The sequence below is a fragment of the Neopsephotus bourkii genome, unplaced genomic scaffold (assembly GCF_033783945.1).
Source record: "Neopsephotus bourkii isolate Nb327-2 ecotype Australia unplaced genomic scaffold, CSIRO-AGI_Nbou_v1 NB_457, whole genome shotgun sequence".
In the NCBI taxonomy this organism is placed as follows: domain Eukaryota; kingdom Metazoa; phylum Chordata; class Aves; order Psittaciformes; family Psittacidae; genus Neopsephotus; species Neopsephotus bourkii.
The window spans coordinates 431215-452349 of record NW_026900959.1 but is presented as its reverse complement, the minus strand read 5'-3'; the positions used below and the strand labels follow the sequence as shown (position 1 = coordinate 452349).

Below are 21135 nucleotides of genomic sequence, written 5' to 3'. Positions count from 1 at the left end.
CTGTGTTTCTGCATCTCTGCCCCCAGCACCTTTGGTTCCCATTCACCCCCATTCCTTGTCTGTGTGAGCATCATCAGTGCTGGGACATGGGGGTCTGATGGGGTTTTGAGGCTGAAAGCTGCAGATGGAGCCGTGTGGTGGCTTTGGGGGTGTTTTGTGGGGCTCTTTTGCCTCCCCCAGTGTTTCCCCACCCCACTCCTGCCCCACAGATGTGGGTTGGAGGGCTCTGCACCCATCCCGCAGTGGGGCTGTGCTGTATCCCCTTGCTGGTACACAGGATGCGGCTCCCCTCGTCACCAGCAGTGGGTCCAGGCAAGTCACTGGGGCCTCATCCTGCCCCATGCAGGGGGGTGATGCTGGATGCACAATGGGCTCCATTGGCCAGAGCATCCTGGACAGGAGCCTTCCCAGAGCCTGAGGTAGGTGCTGGGACCCGAATCCCATCCCTGATGCCTGTGGTACCCTGGATGCTGTTGCTCCTTAGCACCCCAATAGGTGCTGAGCTGTTGTCCCATTGGATGCACCCCTGAGGGGTGTCCAAGGAGCTGGTGAGGGTGCTGGGGAGGTCCCAGTTAAACCAGTCCCTGCTATGGGAGTTTTGGGTGGCTTTGTGCACAGCATCCTCCAGGCAGGGCTGGGGTCCATGGACCATGTTGGGGGGGTCCCCCCTGCTCTCCATAGACCCATTGGGGACCCTGGAATCACCCCTGTGTGGGGCTGCAGCACTGGGATTATAGGGAATGTCCCTATAAACACTTGGGATGGGGACGGTGCAGCTCAAGTGGCTTCCCCTTGATCCCACCATCACCTCCATCAATGGGAGCACAAGATCCTGATGGGAGAGCAGCAGCCGCACCGGAGAGGAGCCATCCATGGGAGCAACGGGCCCATTCCCATGTGCCAGGTGGGTCCCAAACCATTCCCTATGGGAGCAGAGGGGAGGCAATGGGGCTGCGTTGCTGCTTGGTGACCTCCCCGTTGTGCAATAGCAGGGGGAAGGTCAGATCCCGCAGGAGGGAGCCAGGGTTGACGTCAAGGGAAGCAGCTGGGGATGGGAGCGGGGCCATAACTCATCCCGGGAATGGCGTTTTCATCCTTGACTCTTATCATTGCTCTGCATTGCCCACTGCTCCCAGCCCCAGGGGCAGATAAACCGGGAGGTTCAGGGCTGCTCCCAGCCCCATAGCGTGCCCCATGTTCAGCTGTGTAGGGCTGACAGAGGGGCTGTGTTTGCGTGGGGTCCTCCAGCACACTCGTGTCTATGTGATGTGCATGAAGCATCCCGGTGTTCCTGCATCCCGGGTACCACCATCCCAGCGGTGCTGGGTGTCCTCTTCTGCTGCGTTTGGACCTATGGGTCGGGGTCTAATGTGATGCCACAGGAATGGGGTCTGGTCCCCTATGGAGGGAGTCGTGGTGTGTTGGGAGCTGAGGATGGGCTGAGCCTGGCTCTGGGTGTTGCATGGGTGCTATCCATCGTTATCCATGATCTCATTACCCACTGTGATCAGTTCTTACCCCCTATCCGGATCTTTATCCATGGCTGCTCCATTCACGAGCACGCATCCAGCCCTGTGCAAGGAGCCAGCTCCGGCCTTGGCCCCATGGGTCCTGCCGTAAGCGATGGCTCTTATCTCCCTGCTGACGAGCCAGCATCCTTCAGCCGCAGTACTTAAGGCCGAGCCCCATTGGGGCGGAGGCAGAGCAGCTCCCATCACCGAGAGAGAGAGAAGCAGGAACCGGGATCCCCAAGGGCTGCATCCACACTGGAAGATGCTGCCGGCCACGTTCAAGCTCTGCGCTGCCATCTCCTACCAACACCTGCGGAACATGAGGGGTTAGGGTTAGGGCTGCCTTGAGGCCACGGGGATGGGCTCCCCTATTGGGGTTGGGTTGTGTCTCTGGCATCTCGTTGTTACTGGGATGGGGGGGGAGGATGGGATGCAAGGATTTGGTGTTGTGTTAATCCATCTCCACCCTGTCCCTTGGGGTTGCCCCTCGGGTGTTTCCATGCTGGGATCTGCTCCCCATGGAACAAACCCAAGCAGAGGGTTTGTTCAGGGTGTTTGAAGCGGGGGCCATGGGGCTGACGCTGCTCTGCCCCCAGGTCTCAGGAGACAAGCGGCCCTCACCATCGGCCAGGAGCTGAGCAAGCTCGTGTGCCGCAGCCCCGGCCCCGGGCCCTGGATCAGCCACGTCCGCAGGAGGAGCTCCTTGCTCAGTGAGTGACCTGCACTGGGCTCTGACCCTGTCCACCCCCTTTCCATCCCCCTTTCTATCCCCTCTTTCCATCCCCTCTTTCCACCCCCTCTTTCCATCCCTGTTTCCACCCCCCTTTCCATCCCCTTTCCATCCCTTTTTACATCCCCATTTCCACCCCCTTTCCACATTGCCCTTTCCATCCCTTTTACGTCTCTTTGCGTCCCCCCTTTGCGTCCCCCCTTTGCGTCCCCCCTTTGCGTCCCCCCTTTGCGTCCCCCCTTTGCGTCCCCCCTTTGCGTCCCCCCTTTGCGTCCCCCCTTTGCGTCCCCCCTTTGCGCCCCCCCTTTGCGCCCCCCCTTTGCGCCCCCCCTTTGCAGCCCCCCTTTGCAGCCCCTTTTACATCCCCCTTTCCATCCCATTTTGCACCCCTCTTTCCACCCCCCTCTCCACCACTCTTTCCATCCCCTTTTTACAGCCCCCTTTCCATCCCCCTTTCCATCCCCCTTTCCATCCCCCTTTCCATCCCCCTTTCCATCCCCCCTTTCCATCCCCCCTTTCCATCCCCCCTTTCCATCCCCCTTTCCATTCCCCCTTTCCCCCTTTTCCATCCCCCTTTCCCATCCCCCTTTCCATCCCCCTTTCCATCCCCCTTTCCATCCCCCTTTCCATCCCCCTTTCCATCCCCCTTTCCATCCCCTTCATCCCATCCCCTCTTTTCCATCCCCCTTTCCATCCCCCTTTCCATCCCCCTTTCCATCCCCCCTTTCCATCCCCCTTTCCATCCCCCTTTCCATCCCCCTTTCCATCCCCCTTTCCATCCCCCTTTCCATCCCCCTTTCCACCCCCTTTCCATCCCGGTGGTGACAGTCACCATCAGGGCTGTATGAAGTGGTTGGGAAAAACCTGCTCGTGGGCACCCCATGCCCGTGCAGCGCAGGCAAAGCAGGGGCCGAGTTCCCTTCCCCATGTCTGGAGCAGTGGATCTGATGCAGATGAAGCTCATCCGAGGGTGTGCTTTGGTCCATGAGTGTTCTTACACCGCTGCTGTCTGACCTGGTGCAGGCTCAAGGCTGGAGGAGAAGCCCTTCAGTGAGGTGGAGATGTCCTACATCAAACAAGGGGAAGAAGCGCTCCAGAAATCCCTGAGCATCCTCGGGAACCAGGATGGATGGAAGATGGAGACGGAGGTGGTGGGTACCATTCCCTAACCCTAACCCGCTCCCCATGTCCATGAGTGCGATGGGCATCCCACATTCCCTTCTCCAGGAGAACGGAGACCAAGTGCTGAGCAAGGTGCTCCCGGATGTGGGGAAGGTTTTCCGGCTGGAGGTGGTGTTGGATCAGCCCCTGGATGCGGTGTACAGTGAGCTGGTGGACAACATGGAGCAGATGGGAGACTGGAACCCCAGCGTCAAGGAGGTCAAGGTGGGAATGGCCCCCCTGCCACAATGGGCTGCTCTCGGTGGTTATCCCTTTGCAAAGGGATTTCTCCAGCTTTTCTTTGGGAATGGGGAGGGCAGAATTCATCCTATTGCGGGCATGGGGCTTGTGCTGCTGTAAGCACAGCGCTGCAGCAGAAGTGAGCCTGTATCAGCTTGAGTGCTGCTTACTCTGCATGAAACACACTTGGGCTTCGCTGCAGGGTAGTGAATGGTGTTGGGTTAGAGGAGAAACAACATTACAGAGCCCCAGGGTGCAAGAGCATCACTTTGCTGCTCCAAATGGCTCTTTCCTATTGGAACAGCAGAAGCATTAAGAGAAACCCCTTCCCTTTGCAGTGCTTTGAGCACTGCAGAGTTAATGCTTGACTCCTGCACTTCCCAGGTCCTGCAGAGGATTGGCAAGGACACGCTCATCACCCATGAGAAGGCGGCTGCTCCCCCTGGGAACATCATTGGACCAAGGGACTTTGTGAGCGTCCGGTGCTCCAAGAGACGAGGCTCCACTTGTGTCCTGGCTGGGATGGCCACGCAGCACGGAGCCGTGCCGGAGCAGGAGGGCTTTGTAAGGTAACTCATTTATGGGCACTTACATGGAATACCAGAGCCATGCACGAGCTTGGGGCAGTTGGGTTTGTCTTAGATGGGAGATGGGGAGGAAATCCCGATTCATGGCATCAGTTGGGTTTAAAGGGACCGCAGATGATGCAGTCCAACCTGGAGCAAGCAGGGTTGGGATGTCTCTCTAGAGCCATAAACCACGCTGAGGTTTAGTTTATGGCCATTGCTCCTCATCCTGTTGCTGAGATCACTGGGAAGAGTCTGGCACCATCCTGGTACCTGCATCTCCCCAAGGATGCTTTCAGCCACTGCAAGGACAGCAGGAGGGCGCAGCAGCTCTTTGGGCTGCACCCAGTCCTGTTCCCACAGTGCTCTGGTACTGCTGGGCTCTTTGAGGTCCCTAACGTGCACCCCTGCCCCTCACAGAGCAGAGAACGGCCCCACATGCATGCTCCTGCGCCCACTGCCCGGCCACCCCTCGCAGACCAGGCTCACGTGGCTGCTCAGCATCGACCTCAAGGTGAGCTCTGCTTCGAAGGCCACAGGCAGCAGGAGCTGGGGTTCGGGGCAGGTTCCACTCACGGGCTCTTGTCTCTGCTCCTCTGCAGGGTTGGCTGCCCAAGAGCATCATCAACCAGGTCCTGGCCCAGACCCAGGTGGACTTTGCCAAGCACCTCCGGCATCGCCTGGCGCAGATGGAGGCCCTGCAGTGCTGACCATGCTTTGGGGCAGGGGGGGATGAAGGAGGGGAGCTTGTAGTGGGGCAGACAACGTAATCAGAGCCTGTGCTCATTAACCCAGGCCTTTAATAGTAGACACTGCTAATGAACCCCTGAATAAAGCCGTCTTTAGTGAACTAATGAGTTAATAGGGGCCTGAGCATAAACTCCAGCTAAGTCAAGTCCTGCATTTGCTCCCCTGGCCCCTGCAACCTCCTTAATGAATGGCTATTAATAAATAAAGCTCCAACGATGGGTATTTACTATTAAAGGCCTTGGGGACTTAGTTGTTAGGGAGGTGCCAGGCACCTGAGTGGGAAGGTAAAAGGATGAGCACAGGGACTTGCTTTAAACCCTCACCTTTCCCTCTCCTCCTTCCCCCAAACCCCAGCCCTAAGAGTTCTGTTCCCTCCTCCCCGAGTGAAGCAGCTCTAATTTATTGTTCCTGTAAGTGTCCTATTATTTATATCAGTTAAAGCTCTGTAATGACCATCGCTGGCTCGAGGCCTTGGAACCTGGCAATGGCAGTGAGGAGGAGGAGATCTTCCCATGGAAGCGTGGCTGCTTTGAGTGGAAATCTCATTTTTAACAAGAAAGAAGAAAAAAAAAGCCAAAAACCCTTTATTTTTAAACTAGTTTCCAGTTTGTGGGGAGGGGGGAAAAAAAATATACACTTGGAGCAGAAGCCCAGATTTCAGCCTGATGTGCAATGGTCTTGTCCCAACCCAGTCCTTGTGGCTGGGAGCTGGTGTTCACTGCACAAAGGCCCCAGTACAGGAGTTGCTACCTCGATGTGATGCTTGCTTCTTTAGCCACACTGTGACGTTACTGAAGCCTCCAAGAGATGCTCACAAACAGCGCGCTACCAACTAGAACTGCCCTCACTGAGCCTCCAGCCCAGGGGCAGAGCAGGAACCCCTTGCAGGTACCATATATACACAATACCCCCAACACCCCTCCCCAGAGCTGTGTTGGCTTCAGCTCGTTTGCTCTGAGTGATGCATGAATAAAACCCACTTGCTGGAGCCCCACGGTGTGGTTGCTGTTAGCACTGTGCTGCCTCCTTGCCTTAGGGCTCCCAGGGTGGGCTCCGTCTCCCATCCACTTCTGTCTCCACGTGGTAGAGCACATCCGCCAGTGTGTGCTCCACAACAGCACCCCAGCCCATGTCACTCATCTGCAAAGGGAAGGAAAGGCAGGGTCAGGGTAAGGAGGGGCTGATCCTGCCACACAGCAGCATTCCAGGGGTGTTTCCCCCCTAAAACACTCATGGGGGTGGTGGGGAAATGCTCAAGTGTTTCCTCAAGCAAGAGTCCTCTTAGTGATAGAAGCAGCTAACACAGGCATGAACAAGGGCTTTGGGACCTGTCAAGAGGAACGAAGCGAAACCTAACAAATCACTCAGCATCTCCTATGTGGCCTTACTCATTTATAAACACAGTCCTTTTGGCTCTCCTAGCTGAGGCCAAAGATGTAGAGAACAGATACAGGCTTGGTATAAATCACCTCCCACCACCATGATGCTTGCACCCACCTTGTGTTTAAACAGGGTGAAGTGGGGACAAAGTGTGAGGGTATAAAGCTTCAGTCAGTACTTACTGGCCTGTAAGTGATGTCTCGGGGTGGGTACTTGAAATATGGCCCAAAGTTTATAGAAACCTGAGGAAGACACATTTGGCATTAGATCAACAGGCAAAATGCTTGAGGCTTCAGTCTCCATCCCCTCCTACTCCTGCAAGACCATGGAACAAGCAGCCCTGGCATGGAAACTCAGCACTTGGATACAAGTCCCATCGGCAACCTTATCCCAGAGCTGCTCACTGAACTCAGTCCCAGAGTTCCTCTTTATGTGCTCGCCCTGCTCCCAGTGTGCCCACGCTCCAGGCATTACTAAAACCATGCTGGGAATCGCCTTGCAATGACCTGCTACTTACTGTGCATCCTTTGTACAAAGAAATAGCAGGAAAATAGACTCCTTCAAAGATGTCTTTAAAGGCAACTCCTTGGCTGACACCATTCTTGAAGAAGATGATCTGAAAAGGAAGATGAAGAGGGTGATTTCTCCATCCATGCCAACTTCAGGAGCTACAAAGCAAGGCTAAAGAGGCAGCTTTACCTACACCCTCCCCTTTACCTCAAGCCAATCCCTTCAGTGCCAGCAGCAGCATCACAAACAAAGGGTGCAGTTGGTTTGCTTTATGGTTGCTCTAATAAAAGCATTCTTGGTTCTGATGAAGACCCAATGCTCAGCCTCCCTTTGTGCTCATTAAATGCAAGCAATTAATGCACGCACTAAGCCCCTCTTAGCAAGTTCTCTGCTCTCCCTGAAGCTCTGCATTTAACTGACCTGGCTTCCAGGTGCCTGCTTCAGGCTCTTCTCTGCTTTGTCCACAAAGTCCTTCTCCTCAAAGTACAAGTAGCTTTTGAACTTGATGAGGGCCTGAGAGAGCAGAAAAGAACCCCTTCAGAAGGCAATCACAACAACTGTTACCTTTAGGGACACACCAAAGACCTACAGAAGCCCTGCTCTGGGCCAGGAGTGCCTATGGGGTCACAGGAGAGCGATTCACACATCCCAAGCATCTGAGAGCCAGGAGGGCAAGAGAAGATCAAACAAGAGGTGGGCAATCTCACTCAGCAGCCCATAGAAAGTCCCCCTTGACCCCTCTGCCATGAACCACGGGTTAATGTTTAATCCCATGGTGAATTCCACACCTCACCTTGTCTTTGTAAGTGTCAGGCAGGGATTTGGCAGTCTCGGTATCTTCTGGAAGACTGATGTAAAATCCCAGTATATCCCCCTGCCCGTAGCCGGATGAATAGTGTTTCCCTATGGACTGGTGAAACTTGGTTCCCTTCTTGCTGCGCCAGGAGTAACTGAACTTGTCATAGCCCAGAGGTGCCTGGAGGTTCCCTGTGGAAACCAACAGGGACATCACACCCTGGAGCGGGAGCACTGCTGTGGATCCCAATTCAAGTCTTGGGGGCAGTAATTACATCCAGTTAACAAATACAGCTCCCATTAGCACAAACACATCGACTACAGCATGCAAAGTGTACAGGAGCCACCTGTACTGCAGCTTTGCACTGTTTGGATCACCCAGTTTCCCCTTAACACAAGCAGTGAATAAGCAGCCAAGCTGATGCCTTACCCTCCTTAGGTCTAAGTTATGGGGAAAGACATACAGGAACCAGTTGGTAAAACTCTTTACCTAACGGCTGTGACCAGCCCAATCGGGCAGCAGTGTCTGGAGGCATCTCATCCATGGATATTTCAAAGTACCAGGCTCCTTTCCTCACTCCGTGTGAGGCTCGTACCATGGAATAGCCCTTCTCCCCAATAACAGTCAGCCTGTCATCCGAGATCTTTAACTGAGGAGCTGTGGGAGAGAAGAGCTGATGTGTGAGCTCTGATGTGCAGATGAAGGCAGATGAAGAGCAGAAGTGGGTTTAAGGTTTGCACCTCAAAGCAATGATGCCTCAAGCATCAAGAAGCACTCAAGTGAGGTTACCCCCCCACCACCACCAAGGCCCACTTCAAGACAACCTACAAGCCTTGTACCTCGGTCGTGCAGTGCTAGGAGCACCCGTTCATAGAGGCAGGCTCTGTAGAGGTCCCCAGGAATTGGCTTCCCTGCCCAACAGTCCAGCTCCAGCTTTTCCGGGTCAGGAGCATGGGGATCAGGCTCCGCCAGGATGTATCGATACCCATCCTTATTGAAGGGGTGTTCCAAGGGGTACCCGTGGGGTGGCAAGCGCTGGGCAGAAAACAGAGGATCACTGCGGAACACAAAGGCTCAGGTTGGCATCTCAGGGTGGCTCCAGTTCAGCCCCAGGACAAATCCAACCGTTCCCCCACCACTGCCAAGGGCACCACTAACCCATGGCACTGAGGGCCTGCTCCAGTGTCTGAGCATCCTTTCAGGGAATAAACTTCTCCTCATCTCCATCTAAACCTTCCCTGGTGCAGTTTGAGGCCGTTTCCTCTTGCCCTACCACTTGTTCCTTGGGAGAAGAGACCGACCCCACCTCACTCCATCCTCCTGTCAGGCAGTTGTAGAGAGCAATAAGGTCCCCCCTGAGCCTTCTCTTCTCCAGACTGAATCCCCTCAGTTCCCTCAGCCATTCCTCATAGGGCTTATTCTCCATCATCAGCTTTGTTGCCCTTCTCTGGACCCAAAGCAGCATGTTACGGTGCCAAAAGCCAAGCTGTGCCTCTGACCACCACTCAGTGCTGTGCCCCAGCATCATCTTCCCTCTTACCTCCTGGTTTTCTTGGCTGTTCCCGTGGTCCCTCCATCCTGCTGCTTGCGCTTCGCTCCCCGGCCCTTCCCGCTGCCTCCCGCTGCGATTCCCCCTGGGCACAACAAAGCAGAGCACAGTCAAGGGAGATGTGATGGGAGCGGCATCTCCACTAACACAAAGGGCCAGAAGCAGCCCCAATTCCAAGCAGGTCATGAGCTCAAGAGCCTTCTCCCACAGGGAGCCAAATCCAGCACTTCCATGGAGCTTCCAGTCCGCTCCTCAAATGGCCCAATGCAAAGTGGAAGCTGAGTGAGATTTAGCAAGACCCCAGGCTTTTAAGGTGAGAATCCAGAACCTTTTCTGCCTGGGATCCACTACCCAAGCGTTATTATTTGCTTGCACGGGGATTCCAGGCACAGTTCACATTCATTGCTGTAACAGCAGCAGAAACCCAACCTACAGCACACACTGAACAGAAACAAAGTCATCACCCCCCTGACACACTGTGCTGGAGAAACACTCTTGACATCAATAAGCACTTAACATCAAAATTCCCATCTATAAAACAGAAAACACTTCCATTGATTGAAAATGAAAAGCAGGAGGTGTTTCTCTTCAGTATGACCCAAGTCAGGGCTGTGATTGATGCGGCTTCTCTTCTACTCCACTTGTATTTATGAGTAATGATTGACTGCTGTAACTCACACTGATCCATGCTCACATTTCACCAAACCAGTGTCAGTTTAACATATCAATGGGCTATATTGTAAATGCATTTTATCCCCACGCTACAAAACAGATTGCTACTGATTCACACTGTACTGTAGAAAAACACCTTTACAAACCACACACTGTGCTGGAGCTAAAAGTACAGCCAGCTCTTAGCTGATCAGCATTCCCCTTGTGCTAGAAGGGATTCAGATCATTGAGGGAATACCATATTCTGCACGACTGTGACATGAGCTCAGCTGCACTGGCTGGTTTGACTGCAGATATTGAGGCTCTCCTGTTTGTGATCATGTCTTTGCCTCTCACGGTATCATCCCAGCTCCTGGATGCACATCACTTATTGGGGCATTAGGGTTTAAAACTACAATATCAGGTCAAATCATGCACAGGGAAAACAGAGAAGTGAAAATGAAGCTTTCAACCAGTCAAGTGGGGCAGAATATGAGCATTCAAAGCTTCTACCTGCTAAAAGACTACCAGGGGAAGCTATTGGGTTGTACTACAGGGTTACCGCAATCACATCAGGGCACGCTTGGGCTTTATGATTGACTATAGCTTCTAAAAGAAGGGAGCAAAAACAGCTTTGCAAACAATAATACTTAAGGTTTAGAAGCTGAAAAGCAAAATATTCACCTCCCAAAGAGGCTCCACCTGCAAGAACAGAAGCAGCACCACATATTTGTCAAGCTTCCAGGTATTAGAGCAAAAACCAACCCGAGAGAAGGCAGCCTTAGATATCTATAACCCTGTTCTAAAAAGCCCAGAATACCTCCTGTAAGGTAACAAATGAATATAGGTTGAATCCAGAACACTGTAGCTTTGTGCACAAGGAAGTCTCAGCAGCAGTTAGCATCACTGCAGTAAGATGACCCCAGGTAAGATGCAAGCAGTGCTTAAAAGGAGTAACGTGTACCTTCCCCAACTACTTTCAGATCTCAGAGGGAGGGCATCTGAATAACACAAATAGGTAAATTAATATCCTTATGGAATAAAACTGATTTAGCTGGCCACCAGGAAGGAAGAAGTTGAGCCTTCACAAGGCAGTAACATTAACCTATCCCTGTGGAAAGGCACAGTGAGACTGGCTGAAGGCTTTGAGTACAATAAGCACAACCTCAGCTCAGAGCAGAGGTTTAACTGCAGCATCTCAAGCGACCACCAGCTACAGGACTGGGCAAACACAACTTAGGCCCAGGGATTCAACAGAACTTGCCATTTAAGCTTCCACTTGTGGATACAGCGTTGTTCTGTTTCTGGTTATCATATGCAGGACCAATATTGGCAAGATCCTGAAAGAGAGAAAAGAAATCCAAGGCATGCACTGAATCTTACCACTCAAAACCCACTTGCAGGTGCTGGGATACCCCAACACAGGCTCACAGTGTGACTTGGGTAGGTTTTACTCATTAGATGGCCAGCAAAAAGAGTCCCCACACCTTCCTCCCACCTCCCCACTGCACACTTTCCTTCCATCACCAACCACATACTTGGTCGAGAAGGCCAAACTTGGGGTAATCTTCTTCTGGGTCTTTACTTCCTGGGTCTGGATGCTCCTTCACCAAGAAGACATCTCTTTCTTTACACTATAAAAGAGAAGGAGTTTGAATTACACAAAGAAGGATCATACCAAGTTCATTAAGAGGTGTTTAAATCATGGTATTTATTAGCATGGGTGTTAATTATTGATGAAGCATTAGAACCTTCACCCTTTAGCTTTGCTATCAGCGAACACAGGCACCCCTCACACAAATTTACTTACCATGGTCTTGACAATATTATTAGGCCAAGTCATTTTCCCAGGTCTCTGGCGTGTCGTCATGCACTCCCAATATTTATCAATAAATGGGATAATATCCTGCAAAACAACCAACCAAACAGACCCTTTAACAGTGGCTGTGAAAGTCTCCCAGTGCCTGAGCATCACTGAAATCACAGCTCAGGTCAAAGCTGTGCTGCTTTTCAGAGCAGCCTCACCTTATCTTTGGAGAACATGGTTTTTGGGTGCTCATCCTGGGTCCTTGACTGCCACGTCAAGTTGGCCAGAGCACTAAGGCACATTTCCTTGAGATCTAAACCAGAAAGCACAGCAGTGTCAGAATTGGGTTGGGAAAAGCAAACACCCCCCCATCGACCATGTGTTCCTGGTCATTTTAGGGCAGCTTCAGCAGAGCTTTCCCTGGTGTTCAGCTCAAACAAAGCCTCCAGGCTTATCTTGCACTGAATGCACGCTTACTTGCTTGTTTTCTTAAGAAATAGGTGTTCCCACTGTGATGGCAAACGTTGCAATGGAAGCTGTAGTTGGTCATGAAAGGCAAGCAGGAACTGGAAAAGAGCAGGCTATTGGTCAGCAATAAGATACTGGTAAGATATTCCTTATTCTTTACTATAGAGGGTTACAAACCCAATTATCCCAGCTTAATTCTCCTCTCACAGGTTGAAGGATGCTTTCATCAATGGAGGTTGCCCATGGGCATCAAAAAAAGCCACAAAGCTCTGGAGGACCACTCAAGCTCAGGGTCACCTTCTTGCTATAGAGAAGCCCTGACATTCAGCCAGCAGAACAAGAGGCAACAAAGGCAGCTCTGCACAAGGAGCATCATCTAAGCCCCTAAAACTGCAGCTGGAAGCCCAGAGAACGTTTTAGGGGCGAAATATGCTCAAAAAAGTGATGTTTTTATGAAGCTTCATATGGGTTAAGTGAAGAAAACTGAACTTACTGCTCATTTATAAGGAGATTTGGGGGGTTTTCTGGTCACACCCATTGAGAATGGCTATGAAACCCCCCTTGATTTTAGAGCATCATTCACAGCCCCCCCTAAGCCCTGAGCTCTGCACTGGTTTCTAAAGCCCAACTGCACAAACCCTCCCTGCAGCGCTGTTGGGAAGCTGCTATTCCCAACCCACAGCCGCTTCCCTGTGTCCTTGGAGCTGGGTCCTTGAGCCCTGAGAGCCCCAGCACCAAGGCGAGCTTACGCACGTGGTGTCAATGCCAAAGGTGTCTGCTGTGAACCACTTGGTGCAGATCCCGCACTGCAGCTCGATCTCCCCCAGCTGCCGCCCGTTCTCTTCATCCACGGAGCCTGCTTGAGCATCCAGGACTTCCGAGCTGTCCCCTGCAGCCTCCTGCAAGCAGAGAGCAGCAGAACAGGGTTTAAAGCCAGGTTTCCCTCTATTTTGTATTGCTTTGGGGGTTCAGTTAGAGGCAGTCGGGTGGGTGAGGGTTTCATCGCCAGCAGAGAACGGGAAGCGGGGCCGTCAGGGTGGAAAATCCCTTTGGAATACGTCTGGAGTTTGGTTTTCAGCCACTTCCTGCATCTTTAGCTTAACCCTGACTTCAATGATGGAACACTGGTGCTGATGAGGTGCAATAGGATCCCAGTCAGGATGCTGATGAGGCCCAACAGGATCCCAGTCAGGATACTGATAAGACCCAACAGGATCCCAATCAGGATGCTGGTGAGGTCTCATAGGATCCCAATGAGGATGCTGACGAAACTCAACAGGATCCCAAGGAGGATGCTGATGAGACCAAACAGGATCCCAATGAGGATGCCAATAAGTCCCAACAGGATCCCAGTCAGGATGCTGATAGACCCAATAGGATCCCAATCAGGATGCTGGTGAGGCCTCACAGGATCCCAATGAGGATGCTGATGAAACCCAATAGGACCCCAGTGAGGATGCCACTGAGGCCCAATAGGATCCCAATGAGGATACCGATGAGGCCCAATAGGATCCCAGTCAAGATGCTGATAAGATCCAGTAACATCCCAATCAAGATGCTGATGAGTTCCAACAGAATCCCAATAAGGATGCTGATGAAACCCAACAGGATCCCAACGAGGATGCTAATGAGTTCCAATAGGATCCCAATGATGATGCTGATGAGACCCAGTAGGATCCCAATTAGGATGCCGATGAATTCCAATAGGATCCCAATGAGGATGGTGATGAAACCCAATAGGATCCCAATCAGGATACTGATGAGACCCAATAGGATCCCAGTCAGGATGCTGATGAGTTCCAATAGGATCCCAATGAGGATGCTGATGAGATCAGACTTCGGCATAGAAACATATGTGCTCCTGATACCTTCTTGCCCTCTTTGCCCACCTGATGTCTTTGTCCCTTCCCCATGACCTCTACAGCACCGCACCGCTCCCAGACACCATCCTTTGGGATAACGCACTGGTGCTAAGCGGGGAGAGCAGAAGAGCCGGACCCCCACCCCTTCAATGCGCCGCTATCCCAAGCGCTGCATCCCCACGGGCTCCACGCACGCAGCATCCCCCTCCCCACGGCCACGGCCCCGGCCCCGCACCTACCAGCGGATCCTTCCCGTTGGCGGACTCGGTCTCCAGCGCCGCGCTCACATCGACCAGGGCGGCCTCCGCGCTGCGGGGGCACAAAGCGGGGTTGGGGAGGGACGGACATGGGCACAAGGGGAGCACCGGAGGGGGGGGGGGGTCACGTACCCGGGGTCGGGGCCGGCGCTGCCCGGCTCCGGGGGGGCCGAAGGCTCCGTGGAGGGAGGCGCCGGCTCCGGGCCCGGCTCCGGGCCCTCGGCAGCGGCGACCGCGGGCACGGCGGTGGCCGCCGGTGCTGCCGCCATGTTGGCTCGCCGCAACAGCTCTCGCGAGAAGACGGCTTTCTCGCGAGATCCCAGGCTTCAAAGGGCAATGCCACGGTGGGGCCCACAGAGGAGGGGGAAGAGCAGCGCCACCTGCCGGGAAGGAGACGGCGGGGCGTGACGTCATGCTGCCTGGGGTTGACGTCATCGAGACACAGAGGGGGTACCCAAATGGGATGGGGGTCCCAATGGGATGGGATGGGCAATGGGGGCCTCGGTACCCAAATGAGATGGGGGGGTCCCAATGGGATGGGATGGGCAATGGGAGCACCGGTACCCAAATGGGATGGGGGGGTCCCAATGGGATGGGATGGGCAATGGGAGCACCGGTACCCAAATGGGATGGGGGGGTCCCAATGGGATGGGATGGGCAATGGGGGCGCCGGTACCCAAATGAGATGGGGGTCTCAGTGGGATGGGATGGGCAATGGGGGCACCGGTACCCAAATGAGATGGGGGTCTCAGTGGGATGGGATGGGCAACGGGGGCCCCAGACCCTGTTCTTATCCCCCAGGTTCTGCCCCAAACGGCGTTGGCAGAGGGGGAGAGCAAGAGCGGGGCAGAACCCTTGCATGGACTGGGCTGGGGCCGGGCCTGGGATGGTGCCCACAGGTACACCCTTGTCCCAGTCCCCACAGAGCAACGGAGCGGGAGCATCCCCGGCAGGACAGGGCTGGGAATGCTGAGCTGGTGATGGGGACCAAGGTGGAATGGATGGGTGGATGGATGGGTGTGTGGGTGGATCATGGATGGATGGATGGATGGATGGATGCATGGATGGATGGATGGATGGGTGGATGGGTGGATGGATGGATGGATGGATGGATGGATGGGTGGGTGGGTGGATGGATGGATGGATGGATGGAGAAAGGGAAGGGGAGAATAAGTGATGGGGATATGGAGGGATGAGGCTGGAGGCAGGGAAGGAAGAATGGAGAGAAAGAGGAAGGGAGAAAGCGAGGAACAGGAGAGATGGAAATGGGGAGGGACAGCTTGGGGGGGGTGAAGGGGAGGGGGGATGGAGGTAGGGACAGAGGGACAGGGAGAGGAGGGGAGGGGGCCGGGGCCACCCGGGGCGGCGCTCGGGGCCGCGGTACAAATAGAGCGGCTGCGGGTGGCCCCTGCAGCCATGCGGGTCCCGCTACGCTCCGCACCCGCGCTGGTGCTCTGCGCCCTCGCCCTGCTCCGCTTGGGCTGCGCTCAAACCCGCGCAGCGCCCGGGGCACCCGCCCGCTCCCCGCCGCGCTGCCCCGCGCTGATGCTGCAGCTCCTCCGCGCACCTCCCGCCCCGCTCCGCGCCGCCGCCGCCGCTGCCTTCAGCCTCTCCCCGCACGGTGAGTGGGGCCCCGGCCCCGGACATCCCTATCCCGGCAACGGCTCCATCCCCGAGCATCCCCGTCCCGGCACCGGCATCGTTCCGGGCATCTCTGTCCTGGAACCGGGACTGTTGTTGGGCATCCCTGTCCCGACACCGGCACCGTCCCGAGCATCCCAATCGGGGGACTGGCACTGTCCCGAGCATCCCCATCCCGGGACCGGCACCGTCCCGAACATCCCTGTCCCGACACCGGCACCGTCCGGAGCATCCCCGTCCTGGGATCCGCTCTGTTCCGAACATCCCTGTCCCGGGACCAGCACCATTCCGAGCATCCCTGCTCCCGGGATCCGCACCGTCCCTGAGCATCCCAATTCCCAAGACCTGCACGGTCCCCGGGATCCGCACCATCCCTGTCCGTTCCCTGTCCTGGGACTGGTACCGTTCCTGCGCATCCCGGTCCCAGGATCCGCACTGTCCCGGGCACCCCTGTTCCCAGGACCTGCACGGTCCCCGGGATCCGCACCGTCCCTGAGCACCCCTCTTCCCAACACCAGCACCGTCCAGAGCATCCTTATCCCGGGACCGTGACCGTCGCCAGGACCGGCACTCACTGTCCCCGAGCATCCCTGCTGCGGGTATCCCGGTCCATGCACTCCCACGGTGCCGGAGCATCCCTGTCTCTCCCCGGCGCCGGTGCTTTCGGGTTGGATCCCGGGGTCCCCTCACCGTGCCTCTTGGCTTTGCAGGCTCGGTGCAGAGCGGCTCCCGCTGGGCTCTCTCCTTCGACATGTCCTCGCTGTCCAGCAGCCAGGAGGTGAACCTGGCCGAGCTCCGCATCCTCCTGCCGCGGCTCTCCCCATCCCACAACGTGTCCCTGGACATCTACCACAGCCGACGGTGCCGGAGCGCCGGCCCCTGCCCTCACCAGCTCCTCCTGGGCTCCGTGTCTGGCAGCCCCTCTTCCATCCAAGCCCCTTGGAAAGTGTTTGAGGTCACCACGCTGCTCCGCTCCTGGCTGCACCAAGACACAGCCCCTGGGTACCACACGGCAGCGGAGCAGTGGGATGCGGGTGGTCCGGATGCAGCCGTGATGCACTCACCTGCCTTGAGTGATGCCGGCCATGGGGATGCGATGGACAGAGCCCTGCTGCTCGTGTTCTCCAAGGATAAATCACCGGGAGACCACAGCCTCATCAGGACAGCGGAAACCTCCAAGCACGTCATGCGTGAGAGCAGCAACCAGAGCAGCATCCCAGGGATGCGCCGGCATCGCCGCACCAAGAAGGAGAAGCAAAGGATCAAAGGGAGCGATGCTGGCGCTGCTGTTGCAGGCGAGGAGGGCAGGCCCCTGTGCAGGAGGGTGGATATGATGGTGGACTTCGAGCAGACCGGCTGGGGCAGCTGGATCGTCTACCCCAAGAAGTACAACGCGTACCGGTGCGAAGGGCAGTGCCCATCGCCCGTGGATGAGACCTTCAAGCCCACCAACCATGCATACATACAGGTAAGAGGGGTTGCATCCTCCTCCAACCCCCTCACCCTGCACCTCAACCCCATCACAAGGGGTAGGGGTGATGCTTTGCCTTTGCTGTGTGTCCCCATAGAGTTTGCTGCAGCTCTACAAGCCCAACCATGTGCCCTGCCCCGTGTGCGCCCCGGTCAGGATGAGTCCCCTCTCCATGCTCTACTATGAGAAGGGGGAAATCGTCGTCCGCCACCATGAGGACATGATCATCGAGGAGTGCGGCTGCAACTGAGGCTCATCCCCTCTGCAAGGGGCACGGCTCTGCCCTGGAGGCATCCCCAAGGACCCACCACAGGGACCGGGGTGCCTATGGAGCGGGTTGGGGAAGCTCTGGCTGTGCCGGAGGAGGAGCGGGGTGTGCGGACGGCCTCGTGCATGGATGGAGCCAGGCTCTGCATGGGAAGGGCCCTCGGCACCCCCCTGCAGCACCAGGGTGCTGGGTGCCCGGTGCTGGGTTATCCACGTGCCAGGGCTGGTGCTGCTCCGCAGGCGCAGGGATGGACTCGTGGGGCATGGCTCCTGGGGACACAACAGGGATCACGGCGGGGGGACAGTGCATACACCATCATACACCCACCATAGACCATCATACACCCGTCATAGACCATCATACACCCGTCATAGACCATCATACACCAACATACACCATCATAGACCATCATACACCCACCATAAACCATCATACACCATCATACACCAACATACAGCTGTCATACACCATCATACACCATCATACACCAACATACAGCTGTCATACACCATCATACACCATCATAGACCATCATACACTGACATAAACCTGTCATACACCATCATACACCCGTCATAGATCATCATACACCAACATACAGCTGTCATACACCATCATAGACCATCATACACCATCATAGACCGTCATACACCATCATAGACCATCATACCCCGACATACACCATCATACACCAACATACACCATCATACACCGTCATAGACCACCATACACCGACATACACCCATCATACACTGACATAAACTCATCATACACCATGATACATCCATCATACACCACCATACACCGACATACACCCATCATACACTGACATACACTCATCATACACCATGATACATCCATCATACACCACCATACACCGGCATACACCCATCATACACTGACATACACTCATCATACACCATCATACACCACCATACATCCATCATACACCATCATACAACAACATACACCCATCATACACTGACATACACTCATCATATATCCATCATACACTGTCATACAACAACATACACCGACATACACTCATCATACACCACCACACACCATCATATACTATAATACACCATTGTACACCACCATACACCATCATACACCCATCATACACCATGATACCCCAGAATACACTCAACATACACCCCTCACACATCATCATACGCTATCACACACCATCATACACCCATTATACACCACCATACACCAACATACACCCCTCATATATCATCATACACCATCACACACCATCATACACCCATAATACCCATTATACCCCTGGACCATACCGGGAGTGATGCTAAAGATGGACCCGGGGCTCCCGCATCCCTCTCCAGAGCATCATCCACTCACTGGGAGCCAGAGGGGGTGAGGTGGGTCTAACCCCCCATGCTTTCCCCTCTCCATGCGTGCTCAACCCCGATCCACCCCGCACTGGAAGTACTGAGAGGGGTTGGATGGTCCATCAATAAACTACACCCATTGAAAATACCTGGTGGTGAATGATGCAAAGGGGCATGAAAGATGCTCAACAGGAAGGTTTGTGTGAGATAACAAAGATGCTCTCACCCTCATGGGGAGAGCAAGCAGGGAAGCATCTGCAGGCACCGAAGAGGGGGGACAAAGGGGTTTTTCCAGCTGTATTTATCCATTGGGGATAAGGGGAAGGGGAATGCTCTCTAACAGCCATGCAAGCGGCTCTCTTTTAGGTTATGGGGCTGGCAGCTGGGAGCAGGGGAGCTCCAGCCCCACAGGATGCTCACTGACCCCTGCATGCCAGCCCTAGGGGGGCAGAGAGGGTCGGGTCCCCAGGCTCATCCCATTGCAGCCCTGGCTGTGGGTCTGCGCTCCACCAGCATCCCCCAGCCATGGATGGGGACATGGCACACACATGGGGACACAGTGCCATAGGGACACAGTGCCATGGTGACACACTTACATAGGGACCCAGTGCCATAGGGTCACAGTGCCATAGGGACCCAGTGTCATAGGGACCCAGTGCCATAGGGTCACAGTGCCATAGAGACACGGTGTCATAGAGACACGGTGTCATAGGGCTACAGGGCCATGGGGTCCCAACGCCATAGGGATATATTGCCATAGGGACACAGTGCCATGGGGTCCCAGTGCCATAGGGATACATTGCCATAGGGACACTCTGCCATGGCATCCCAGTGCCATAGGGATCCAGTGCCATGGGGTCCCAGTGCCATAGGGATACCTTGCATAGGGACACAGTGCCATAGGGACACTCTGCCATGGGGTCCAAGTGCCATGGGGTCCCAGTGCCATAGGGACCCAGTGCCATGGGGTCCCAGTGCCATAGGGATACCTTGCCATAGGGACACGGTGCCATAGGGATACCTTGCCATAGGGACACGGTGCCATAGGGACCCGGTGCCACGGGGTCCCAGTGCCCTGTTTGCATCCAGCACAGCGGAGCGCACGGTTGGGAGCACAAGGGCTGGGGCAGACCGAGGCCATCCCCATCCCTCCCCTCCGTGCCCCAGCAGCTCCATTCCACATCCCAAGCCCAGGCTGATTATCCCGAATCCACATCCCAGCCGGCGGACAAACAAAGCGTGTCTGGTCCCTGACAGCCCCGGCTCACCCGCCCCGGCCTCCTTACACATCCCGACAGCGCTTCACACCGCGACCAGCCCATCATTAGAGGGTCATTTGCAGGGGCTGGCAAGCAACGTGTGGGGCTAACCCCTGGCAGGAGGCAGCTGCACCCCGAAACCTGGGAATCGGGGCTCCGGAGGGGATAAATCCAAGCGATTTCGCCTTTTCCCCTATGGATTTGCTGCTTCCCCCCCCCTCCCCTCCGCCCCAACCCTATTGCCCTCCTCCAGCTCTATCTCTGCAATCTCTGCCCCTCCATCAAGCCTGTTGGAAAGCCAGCAGCGGCTTCAGAGGTTGTTGTAGGGCAGGGAGAGGCCGTTCCCAGTGGGAAAATAAAGGCTGGGATTCCAGGGCTGGAAGGAAAACATCAAAGCGGGGATGCTGGTGATAATAAAGCTGGGCTTTAGGCAGGGTGAGCCTGGCTTGGTCTGGGAAGCATGGATCTAATCTCGGAGCAGAGCGATGCTGCCCCTGCCCCAATACACAAACAGGGGCATGGAGCTGGCTCCCCAGTGCCTAAAGGGGCTATGGGGAACCTGGAGATGGGCTTTGGACAAGGGATGCAGGGGCAGGCTTTAAGCGGATAAAAGGGAGACTGAGACTTAGACATGGATTGGAGCAAGCTGCTCTAATGGAAGGTGTCCCTGCCCATTGCAGGGGTTGAAGCTTTAAGCTCCCTTCCAACCCATTCCATTCCAAGCCTGGCTAAACCACACCACTCACACTAAGAGGCTGAGGAGCTCCCTTTGCCATGGGTTGAGCATGGGGATGCTCATTGAGCATAAGGAGGGGATGCAGCTGTGTGTGTGGCTGCTGTGCACAGCTGGGATGCTCCAGGGAGGTCCGAGGGGACAAGTGTTGGCTTGATCCTTACATTTCC

The 21135-nt window shown here is 55.2% G+C and overlaps 3 protein-coding genes across 4 annotated transcripts; 2 read left to right on the top strand and 1 right to left on the bottom strand.

Annotated features, from left to right (window-relative positions):
• The first annotated feature begins 1707 nt into the window (after nucleotides 1-1707).
• On the top strand, nucleotides 1708-4924 carry STAR (steroidogenic acute regulatory protein). 2 transcript variants are annotated; one of them, XM_061349645.1, is made up of 7 exons: nucleotides 1708-1837; nucleotides 2108-2221; nucleotides 3265-3392; nucleotides 3472-3627; nucleotides 4027-4211; nucleotides 4629-4722; nucleotides 4811-4924. In XM_061349645.1, the coding sequence occupies exons 1-7, from the start codon at nucleotides 1774-1776 to the stop codon at nucleotides 4916-4918; spliced, it is 849 nt and encodes a 282-aa protein (XP_061205629.1). In that variant the 5' UTR covers nucleotides 1708-1773; the 3' UTR covers nucleotides 4919-4924. The 2 variants fall into 2 exon arrangements, with proteins under 2 accessions (XP_061205629.1, XP_061205628.1); XM_061349644.1 differs by having other exon boundaries at nucleotides 1711-1837; nucleotides 3469-3627.
• Nucleotides 4925-5682: 758 nt separating this feature from the next.
• ASH2L (ASH2 like, histone lysine methyltransferase complex subunit) lies at nucleotides 5683-14387 on the bottom strand. The gene is made up of 17 exons (XM_061349643.1): nucleotides 14371-14387; nucleotides 14221-14290; nucleotides 12873-13018; nucleotides 12129-12217; nucleotides 11870-11964; nucleotides 11655-11750; nucleotides 11383-11478; nucleotides 11109-11184; nucleotides 10529-10546; nucleotides 9185-9278; nucleotides 8484-8701; nucleotides 8134-8301; nucleotides 7642-7835; nucleotides 7269-7361; nucleotides 6856-6954; nucleotides 6521-6580; nucleotides 5683-6098 (listed from the first exon to the last, which is right to left on the bottom strand). Exons 4-17 carry the CDS (start codon nucleotides 12199-12201, stop codon nucleotides 5991-5993), a joined length of 1488 nt encoding a protein of 495 aa, XP_061205627.1. The 5' UTR covers nucleotides 12202-12217; nucleotides 12873-13018; nucleotides 14221-14290; nucleotides 14371-14387; the 3' UTR covers nucleotides 5683-5990.
• A 1178-nt stretch (nucleotides 14388-15565) lies between these two features.
• NODAL (nodal growth differentiation factor) lies at nucleotides 15566-17936 on the top strand. Its single transcript, XM_061349613.1, has 3 exons — nucleotides 15566-15859; nucleotides 16590-17347; nucleotides 17448-17936. Exons 1-3 carry the CDS (start codon nucleotides 15655-15657, stop codon nucleotides 17598-17600), a joined length of 1116 nt encoding a protein of 371 aa, XP_061205597.1. The 5' UTR covers nucleotides 15566-15654; the 3' UTR covers nucleotides 17601-17936.
• The last annotated feature ends 3199 nt before the right edge of the window (nucleotides 17937-21135 follow it).